Genomic DNA, 10,367 nt, shown 5'->3' on the forward strand with positions numbered 1-10,367 from the left:
AGAAAGCAGCGCCAGCACTCAAGCTCTGCGCTGCTGCCAGCGTCCAGGGGGGCTGCGTAAGTTGCCCCACACCAGCGTCCGTGCTAGTTTGCATGGTGCAAGTCACGCTGCTATGCAGCTCTGCCCCCCTTTCAGGAATGGGCTGTTAGGATACTATTATGTCAGTGTAATGGCAAGATATGCCAGTGTAGCTTTAAAACACACTGGCCTATCTGGTGATATGACGGTGCCAAGGCATGCCAGTGCTGGAGTAGTGTAACCCAGATGGCAGGGGGGAGACCATGCTTATAAGGTTGCCAACTTTGGGTTGGGAAATTCCTGGAGAGGGATCTCAGTGGGGTATAATGCCATAGAATCCACCCTTCAAAGCAGTGATGTTCTCTAGGACAACTGATTTCTGTCATCTGGCGATTACCTGTAATTCTGGGAGTACTCCAGGCCTCACCTGGAGGAGATCCCTTGTAATTCTGGGAGCACTCTAGACCTCACCTGGAGGTTGGCAATCATATTCATAAACATGATGATTGTTGGTGTCATGGCCCCAGACTCCTTCACGTCCAAGGAAGAATCAGAACAATTAGCAGTCTCTCTGGAGACAGATGATGAGAAAGAGCTGATGGAAACAACAAAGCCGACAGAGGGGTTGCAGGTCCCCTCGGAAGAATGTTCTCCGGAGGAAGAAGAACAAAGACGGAAGAAGATTAGGCAGCTAATGAGCGACAGACGCAGGTCAGCAGGCCTCCAAGCGAGGTGGCGAGAGTTAACAGCTGCAGAGGAGGATGACAGTGATTAATTGCCACACCCGCCTCGTTCTGGAAACCGGCCTGATTTATGGAACAGGAAGACAGACGGGGTTTGTGGAAGCAACTTACTGATCTCTGGCATCAGACACTCCAGATTACCCTGCCTGCTTTTGACTTCGGCCTGGACTTAGAACTACGGACTGCCTTGCTAGTGACCTTGAACACGGACTGCCTGCTCAACGACACTATTGCCTCGCTCCTGATAAGTACTCCCCCGGCTAGACTGGACTTGACTTGTGCTTTCCCCGCTATCTCTTCCACCCGGTGCAGCCAGCCAGCTACAAAAGCAGCAGCAGCTTCAGTTTCCTCCCCCTCAGCGACCTGCCACATGCTTCCTCAGCTCTCTCTGCACCATGCTATAGCTGCAGCCCTGCCTGCCTGGCCAATAATTGGCCTGCTACTAAGAAATAAGCCTTGGTGTTTTTGTCAGTGGTCCAGTTTGTAATTTACTATTTAAAAATTTATTTAGTATACATTTATTTTCTTTTTAAATTTATTCTGTAGAAATGACAGAAAACCTTTGGGAAAAACAAGCTGAACAATATATTTATTTATGGATTTTTTTGGAAGCATTTTTTTGAAGCACAAAGGGAAGCACAAAACAAAACAAAATACAGCTAGTTGGCTCAAAATGGAAATCTAATAATTTGCCCAGCCTCTATTTGAATCTGATCATAAACCCATTTTCTGTTACAGCGACACTCTGCCCCACACTTGGTGGAATTGCATTTCGGGCAGGGGTAGAAGCAGCCCAAGCAGTTTTTCTCCAGGCAGTCACACAAATCTGCCTTGTTGGAAAGCAGCCGGCCTTGTTTGTCGTATTTCTTCACAGTTCTGTAAAAGACCAAACAGAATCACAGTGAACACTTTGCTAGATTCGGAGACGCAAAAGCAGAGACATGAATGCAAAGGGTCAGGGCTTCCTGCTGACCCTTTTGCAATGTGCTGAAAAAAGAACTTTCTGAACCTCAGCTGAAGGCAATTTCCCCTCCCGTTTTTTTTCAAGTGGCAGGTTTGGTGCTTAAGCATATGTTTATTTAGGACCATAGAATTTTTTTGCATAGATAAAAGTTGCATGTGACCTTACTGATATGTTTGCCTCCTATTAAGATGTGCAGCCAGTTTTCGGTTAGGGAAGCAATGTTTATTAGCACATTTTTATCTTGCCCTTGCTCATGGATGCATACCTTGGTCTCTCCTCCTCCTTTTTATCCTCACAACAACCCAGAGTGGTAGGTTAGACTGAGAGAGGGGAAGTGGCCCAAGGTCACTCAATTTAATGGCACAGTGAGGATGTAAACCAGGTCTTTCAGCTCCTAGTCTGACACTTTAACCCTGGGGTCCCCAATCTCTAGGAGTCTTTGGAAATCGGACACAGGGTGGTGGGTGCAACCACAAAATGGCTGCTACAGGAGGCAGAGTCTCACTCTTAATACTACCTGAATAGAATATAAGCATGCAATATATTGGGGATGAACAATGGAAGCTGTTAATGTTCTACATATAGACTTCATATAGTAGCATAAGTCTAGCTATTGCCCACTGACTTAAAGCCTAACCATCTGCCTATTTCTTCAGAAGAAGAAATATGTTACAGTGTTCACATGTTACAGTGAATGCACGTACAACCTGCAGGTACATGAGTACACCTGTTTGTGAGAAAAAGGCAATGTGTGTTCACTTTACAAATGAAACAGGAACCAGTACCTGGATAAATGTTGGGTACAAATAGCACATTGAGTGTTGGACATAACAATAGAATCAATGCAATAAAAGGAAAAATCAATTGTCCACTATACACAGATTGTATGAGCATTCACTGTGAAAGTTTTCTATGAGTTATTTGGGACTCCACAGAAGTGAGCACAAGACTGAAGTCTTAGATTATCACTGTCTGCCATCATGACATCCAATTTAAGATCTTGAATATCTTAAATGCACCAACTTACTTCTTTGTATTATTAAAGCAATCCTGGTTTATCATTGACATGCAAGCTTTCTTCTGCTGTTCCCGAGTTTCAGGGTTGAAATCTGCTAGAAGTGGTCCTGGATTTTGAAACGCCAGACATTTCAGCTGCCTTTCTATTTGTTGCTATGAGCAAAGAAGTAAGTGACTATAGGTGATACGATGACCTCTGTTGAATTGAGTTATTAATAATCATTACTATTAATATATGAACTTATAACAACCTTACCTCGACAGCAGTTGCTGCTAAAACATTTCACCCTCTCTTTCCTTTTAAACCAACCTTGCTTGAGGATTAGCTAGTTGGAGGATGTTGCATCACAAATATCAATGCTAGCAAATATCAATGCTAGTCTTTGATAACTGTGTATAAGTTACTCCAAGGGCATGAGAAGTATTGGGGGAAGGTCTGTAAGTATTTACTGTTATACCATCTACCAGAGTTAAGATCAGGACAGGTGAGAAGCCTCAAGAAAGATCTCTGTAGAGAACAAGCTGGAGCTCTCCTACTCTGGATGGAAGAGGTTTGACCTCCACCTCCCCCTCCCCCTCCAAAAAGAAAAACAAGGAAGGAACAGAGATGTCTTTCTTTTTCACAGGCAGGGGCTGGTCCCAACCCACTCATATCTTCCAGCCATCCCCACAACCTGCCTGTGTGCTTGTTCCAAGCATTCCTTTCCCGAGAGGTGCTGGTGGTTTACTGGCTGCCATTTGGCTGCTGGGAGCACAGAGGGAGCAAGGAAAGGAGGAGGAGGAGAGCCAGCAAAGGATGCCACTGGAGACCCCAAACAAAGAAGAACTATGAGTTCTCTCTTGTTGTCTTTCCAGAGACCATGTACAGTTTCCCCTACTATACACAACTGTCCCCTCCCTTCTCTGTTTTGACAGTTTCACTAGACAGCAGGGAAGGTGAAAATAATGGAAAGGTAATTCCAAAAGGCAGGGCTGCAAATTAATGCATTAACCATCCCGGCTACCAACCACTCCACTGCAACAGATGAGATAATTGTGCTAATCAGCTCACACCATAAGCATTTATGTTGCACTTGAGGAGGAACTTAAAACAAGATCACAATAGGATCACACTTTTTTAAAAATACAGCATGGTGACAAGAAATAAAGAAATGCAAGTGTTCAGGATTAACATCATCTAGATTTTCAGGAATGAGAATGATCACATTTCATAAAGAAAAAAGGCTAACTCCTTTTTCAGTTAGCCTTTTTTCTTTATAAAATGTGTTCATTCTCTTTTTTTAAAACAATTTTTTAATTATTTTCAGAATATATAAACACATATCAACAATAATAAAAATCATTAAATTGAAAAATAAAAAAGGCTAACTGAAAAAGGCTAAAATAAAAAGTAGTCTTTTTATTTTTCAATTTAATGATTTTTATTATTGAAAAATAATTTTTATTGAAAAATAAAAAAGGCTAACTGAAAAAGGCTAAAATAAAAAGTAGTCTTTTTTATTTTTCAATTTAATGATTTTTATTATTGTTGATATGTGTGTTTATATATTCTGAAAATAATAAAAAAATTGTTAAAAAAGAGAATGAACACATTTCATAAAGAAAAAAGGCTAACTGAAAAAGGCTAATTTTGGAAGAAAAGGGGCTAATTTTGAAGTACTTTAAGGACTAATGATGTGTTACATTGTCCTTACATCCTCCTTGGGTCCACAAAAGGACTTTGATCAGATGTGCCTTGTGAGTTCTGTGCATAAAACACAATTCCCAGGTGTGTGGGCACTCAATTCAGATTGGGACTACTGTGCATGGGGAGAAGGGGTTTAAGACCCCCCCCCATGCTGTTCTTCCAACCTGAAACGGCTCCAAGGGGGTGCTATTTGTCCTGTGGGAGAAACCTATAAGTACCTCATTAGTACCCATGGATCCCTCAGTGGATGAAGCAGCACTTCCCTGGTGCTGTTTCACATAGGAAAACAGCATGGGGACAAGGAGACTTAAGCCCTTTCTCCCTCTGTCCCACAGTTCTAGTCTGAACTGGATCCCCACACTCATAACTGACTTTCAAGCATGGAATTTGCAAGGTACGTCTAATCAAAAGCAATTATGGCAGACCTGGGGAGGACATGAGGATAATGTAACATATAGCTAGGCCCTTCATTTAGCATAACATCCTGCTGAAAAAGTAGTATTTAATTTGGATGATTTTGTGGTCCAAGAGAAACTCACACTGTTCAGTCCTTGCAAACTGTTCCAAACATTCTCAGGATGGGGAACCAGGCAATCAACAACTTCTGTGATAGCAGAGGATCATGCTTCAGGTGCTACAGTCACAAGGACTGCTGCAGATCACAGACACAATCCATCAGGAAGGTCTTCAAACAAGCCTTGTTGAAATTAATGGGAGATGAATGCTAGTGCATTCGCTCAGTCCCAACTCATTTATATTAAACTTGTGCTTCTACATTTGAGATTGCCCAGCTGACAGATTAGGTTTCTCCCCATCAGGATTTTCAAGACAGGTTGCATGGACAGAAGTAGTAGCATAGCATAGACTGGCCTTCTACAACCTACGGTGGAAGAGGAAATACTCAAACTCTGCTACTCTCAGCTCACTGTGTCAATACTCTTACCATTTTCTTTTTCCAATGGTCCACATGGCTTGGTAACTGAAGAATCTGAGGGCAAGGAAAAGGCATAGGGGGAAAAATCATTGATGCAAAGGAATAAAATATGCAGAGGACTCCAGCAAAGCATTAAGACGACAGAGGGAGCCAAAGCCAACACATTAATCACTAGGGAAAATATTTTAAGGTAATTGAGTTAAGGTTTTTTGGAAGCTAGCGGGGGCTGCATCTGGACTACTAATGGACTAAGATAATGAACTGCTGGCAGACTGGCCTTTATGCACACAATTTAAAAGCACAGAGTTGAAGAGACTCTGAAATGCTACATTTTTCTATTATTCCAAGTCCTCCATATTACTTGGCAGACTCCCCCATATTCATTGGCAGACTGAAGCTGCTTGACATCTGTCATCTACATTCTGTGTAGTTTCTGATAATTTCTATGTAGAAACCAAGAATATGAAATACAAAATATGGAATCCTGGGGTGGGGTGTGAGGGAAGAGACAAAAGAAGTTGAGGAATGATTAAGTCTAAGTTTGAAATTCAGCTCCCAAAAGATAATATTGGATTTCAACCATAAAATACAGTCCTGATAAAATGCTTGCAAAATAAAAACAAATAATGAAGAGCACAATAGAGAAGAAGAAAAAAGCCAAACATTTAAAAAATCAGTAGAATAAGACAGACGTAAATCAACTGTGGAAGGGATGGAGAGTTGTTAGATGTCCTGCTTACATTTGAAAGCACTGCTCTCAAACTACTACTTGTTCCTAACATCAGTTTAAGAGGGATAGTAATACATTACAATCAGCATGACAAGTGCATGTCAAAATTGCTCCAGATGGTGACTATTATTGTGTGCATAGCCATTCACTGGCACTAGTGCAGAACAAGGATCGGTAAAGTTTCATTGCACCACCGTAAATCTCTCTTTCCCCACATTTGTGGTAACATGGTAAAAACCTTGTCTTGGTGATGCATTTTGAAGCTTCTTCACAAAATTGTAAACACATCACTGTGTAATAACAGCTACCACATGGAATGGTTTAAAGCAGGACCACATACTGGCTGTACTGTGTAGACCACCCCTTTTAAGTGTTAATTAAGAATGCAAACTGCATGACAATGCCGGCACATGCAGAAGTGTTCTTCCATGTTAAATTTTGTAATCTGTTGCTATTCTTTGTTGAGTCAGAGCTTTAAGATAACCTTTGGTATGTATATTCATCAGTGATGCATATAAAGTGTTAGCTAGGCTCAATGATACTGTGACAAGCCTTTTTTTACCTACTGAGGGGACACACACAGACTCCTAAGATTTTTGGGATCTAGGTTCATTTTGAACTATAAACCTTCTCCTCAGTTTCCAAGTGTTCTACAGGTAGCGAGTGTGTAGGCTTTGGGTTCGCTGCTGTGAGGTAAGTTTTGTGGTGTACAAGGAGATTATTGAGATCACTGTGGCTGGATTAATATATAAACAACTAAGAAGATTTATTTATTTACAGGTTGGTTTTAAAGGAAAAAATCAGCAGCACAGGTCTCCAGATGGACTAAGTAAAAACCTGGCTGAGGCAAAAAAAAAATTAAGCTGGTTATGATTTCAGAGAGTAATTAGACTTTTCTACAATGCTTTCAGGCGCAAACAGGCTTTTAATGACTAGCCGCTAAGTTGGATCCTCTCTCACACACAGGAGTCCGTCCACACCAGCCTGCCCTTTCCCCAAAGTCAGACTAAATGGTAAAAGGTCTGCTCATCACCAGAGACCAGGCCTAACAATCAAGCACTCTCTTCTCTCCCAGAGATAGAGCTAAACTGCTCTGCCACACTACCAAGCCGAGCTACCCTTCACTCTGTCTGCTCTTTTTCATGAGCTAGACCTGAGCTGTCACTGCTCTCTCCCTGAGGCAGAACTCAACTCCTCCTTCTCCTGTGTCCCCTCCAACATCTCATCCCCCTTCTCGAAGGTCTTTGGATGCTGGAGAAACACTCCTCAGTTGAGAGGCTGATTTTTCCTTCAGGGGCAGGATGGCCTCCTGTCCCTTGCATATATGCTCTGTCACAACCACAAACTTCAGCACCAGCATATAATGACCTGTAATGCTTCACATTGTGTGTAAAAGAGGTGATTAAACCATGACTATGCAGCAACCGCCATAGTATTCTACCTACTGGGCTTGCCAATCTCCAGTTGATGGCTGGAGATCGGCTGGATTACAACTGATCTCCAGATGACAAAGATCAGTTCCCCTGGAGAAAATGGTTGCTTTGCAAGGGGGACTGTATGGCATTATACCCCGCTGAAGTCCCTCCCCTCCTCAAACCCTGTCTTCCCCAAAATCTGCCCCCAAAATCTCCAGAAATTTCCAAACCCATAGCTGGCAACCCTACTACCTGCTCATGTTGCATTTTCAAAACACAGCATGGTCTTACACAAACCATGTACCTGTACTGCAGTATTACATGCATCTAAATAAACCACTTTTTGTCTCATCTATAGCATATGCAAAACTGGACTTTGTGTACACATCAATGCAGTTACCCATCCTCTGCCCCCATTACTTTGTGACGTATTGATCCTAAAATGTTTATAAATTTGCAATTGTATATATTTCAGTTAATACAATACTTTCTCCCTGTATCTGAACTTGTGGCAGTATACATTGGACGTGGGATACCAAGCTGTTCAAAGACATTCACGTCTTAACAACATATCTGAAGAAGTGAGCTGTGGCTCACGAAAGCTCATACCCTGCCAGAAAATATTTTTGTTAGTCTTTAAGGTGCTACTGGACTCCTGCTCTTTTCTACTTAACAACATATATGCATGAAGGATTCCTGCACTCCCCATTTTTGCTTTAAGGTTCAAACTAGATGCTATGTGTGACACATGATTGCCACTGGGACTTACAGCCAGACTGCAGCTGCGAGTTTCCTGTGAGAATTCAATTCTGAAGTGATGCAGGGGTCTGATATGGATCAGGACTGTGGTGTGGGGAGAGGACTTCAGCCTTCTCCTGTGCCATTTTCACAAACCAAAATGGCCCCAAGAAGCGCTATTTGCCCCACTGGGGATGGCGGCATGTGCTTTGTGAGCAGCCTCACAATAGGGTAAATAATACCTCTGTGATTGTTTCAGCTCAGGAAATAGCACAGGTGGAAGGCTGACATCCTCCTCCCACCCACACCACAGTTCTGATATAAATTGGGCCCCTGTGGTGATTCAGAATTAAGTTCCCACAGGGAACTTGCAGCTGCCTGCTAGCTGCAAAATCCTGTGTGATTGTATGTTATATATAATGCCCAGTTCAGGCCTAAACTGGAAGCCCTGAAAGTTACGAAGGAAGAAACTGGCCGTTTATGCATAGCTGTTTCCCTCGCAGGCACTCCCCCTCCCCCACGATTACTTCAGGGCTTCATTTTGATTATGCATGCATTTTCCGACCTTCAGAGGTCGCCCCACTCTCCCCATGCATTTTCCCCTGCGTTTTTTGGGTGCTGTTTAGCCAGCATCCACAAAATGTGGGCAAAACATGCAGAAATGTGCAGGGAAAGCAAGGCGACCTCTGACAGTCGGAAAATGCATGCAGAATCAAAACAAAGCCCCGAAGTAGTCGGGGGGGGGGGGACCACGAGGGAAATAGCCATGCATAAAAGGCCACTGCCTTATACCATGTCAGTAGTCCATCCAGCCGAACACTGGGTACTTAGAGGTCCTTCACAGCTCTGCGTCAGTACTCTAAGCAGCCATAACCAAACCCAGAGCTGGTATGTGCTTCAGACCTGGGTTCTTGTGGTCTATCAGTGAACTGTGCAGTGGATCCAGCAGAAGATACTACTCTGCTGACCAGGCAAGGGCAGAAAGCCAAACTCTTGAAAAGTATACCAAGTATTGTCAATTCAGTGTAACACAATCCTATCCTATCAACACATACAGTCCTTGGTATCTTACTAGGTGGTTCTGTGTTTGATACACAATTCAAGCATGGGAGTGCCTAATTTATTATTTTATTTAATTCAACTTTTACGCCAAGCAAGGCTCAGGGCGGCTTCCAATGGTTAAAATGTACAAGTGGAGATGGTACAATTTGTACCTGGGACCAGGTATCCACAAATTATGGTTGGTCTTAGTTGAGAACTTTAAGATAATTACTGGACTAATGGGACGTTACATTACCTAGTTGGACCTTACATTAAATGGCGCCAATTAGATTTTACTGTCAGAGAATGCTGTTTTTTAAATTGGAATTGAAATTATTTTTTTATACTATGTGTGGATATTGTATGATGTTTTAATGGATGTTAGCCGCTCTGAGCCTGGCCTTGGGCCAGGATAGAGAGCGGGATATAAGTCTAATAAATAAATAAACAAGCAAACAAACCTGTGTTAAAAGGAAAACAATTATTTCTTCTTAAAAGAATTAAACTTGCTATTTTCAGTGCTTGCTTTCTTCAGCCTGTTTTAATGAACACCCAACATGACTTCTACTGTTAAACTGAGTAAATATGCACATGATCAGACAACCGGTACCTGACTTCTGAGTTTTAAAAGGCTTTTTAGTAGAAATCAGCAGCAATTCTGATTTCAGTTTTTAGAAAGGAACTCTCTATTCTTATTTTGTCTGCTATGTGGCTCAAAAGCAGGGGCAATATTTGTAATACATGAAACAATTCCAAGACCCAGCTTCTAGTTTCTAGGAAACAGGAATAAACATTGAGTCTACCCAGAAGCCATACCTGTTGTTTCTGCTCCAGAGTACTTTCCTTAGTGTAAGTGTTACTTGTTTCTGCCATTTCCTGTGGTGCAGACTTGCCATCTTCAGTACTGATTCCTCCCAAAGTATCTCCCATTTCCAAAACAAGCAAACAAACCCTGAAATGGAAAAAATACTCAGGTATTTATTATTGTTCTCTCCTGCTTTTCTACAATTGTCTCCTCTAGCTGTTATAGAAGGAGGTTAATATACGGTACCATTTGGAAGGTCTGAGACACTGTATGTA

General features: G+C 42.1%; 1 protein-coding gene across 2 annotated transcripts; it reads right to left on the minus strand.

The window, feature by feature from the left end:
* Positions 1-1,429: 1,429 nt before the first annotated feature.
* On the minus strand, positions 1,430-10,160 carry ARL14EPL (ADP ribosylation factor like GTPase 14 effector protein like). Of its 2 annotated transcripts, XM_056848912.1 has the most exons (4): positions 10,104-10,160; positions 5,373-5,417; positions 2,753-2,895; positions 1,430-1,637 (listed from the first exon to the last, which is right to left on the minus strand). In XM_056848912.1, exons 1-4 carry the CDS (start codon positions 10,158-10,160, stop codon positions 1,430-1,432), a joined length of 453 nt encoding a protein of 150 aa, XP_056704890.1. The 2 variants fall into 2 exon arrangements, with proteins under 2 accessions (XP_056704890.1, XP_056704889.1); XM_056848911.1 differs by lacking the exon at positions 5,373-5,417.
* Positions 10,161-10,367: the final 207 nt, after the last annotated feature.

Source organism: Euleptes europaea, chromosome 4 (genome assembly GCF_029931775.1).
Source record: "Euleptes europaea isolate rEulEur1 chromosome 4, rEulEur1.hap1, whole genome shotgun sequence".
Classification (NCBI taxonomy): Eukaryota; Metazoa; Chordata; class Lepidosauria; order Squamata; family Sphaerodactylidae; genus Euleptes; species Euleptes europaea.

Excerpts from the sequence above, each read along its gene's own strand:
- ARL14EPL (XM_056848912.1), bottom strand. The coding sequence starts at position 10,160 with ATGGCAGAAACAAGTAACACTTACACTAAGGAAAGTACTCTGGAGCAG. Across the intron at positions 5,418-10,103 it reads CTCTGGAGCAGAAACAACAG|ATTCTTCAGTTACCAAGCCA; the intron begins GTATGGCTTCTG and ends CCTTGCCCTCAG. Across the intron at positions 2,896-5,372 it reads ACCATTGGAAAAAGAAAATG|CAACAAATAGAAAGGCAGCT; the intron begins GTAAGAGTATTG and ends CTTTGCTCATAG.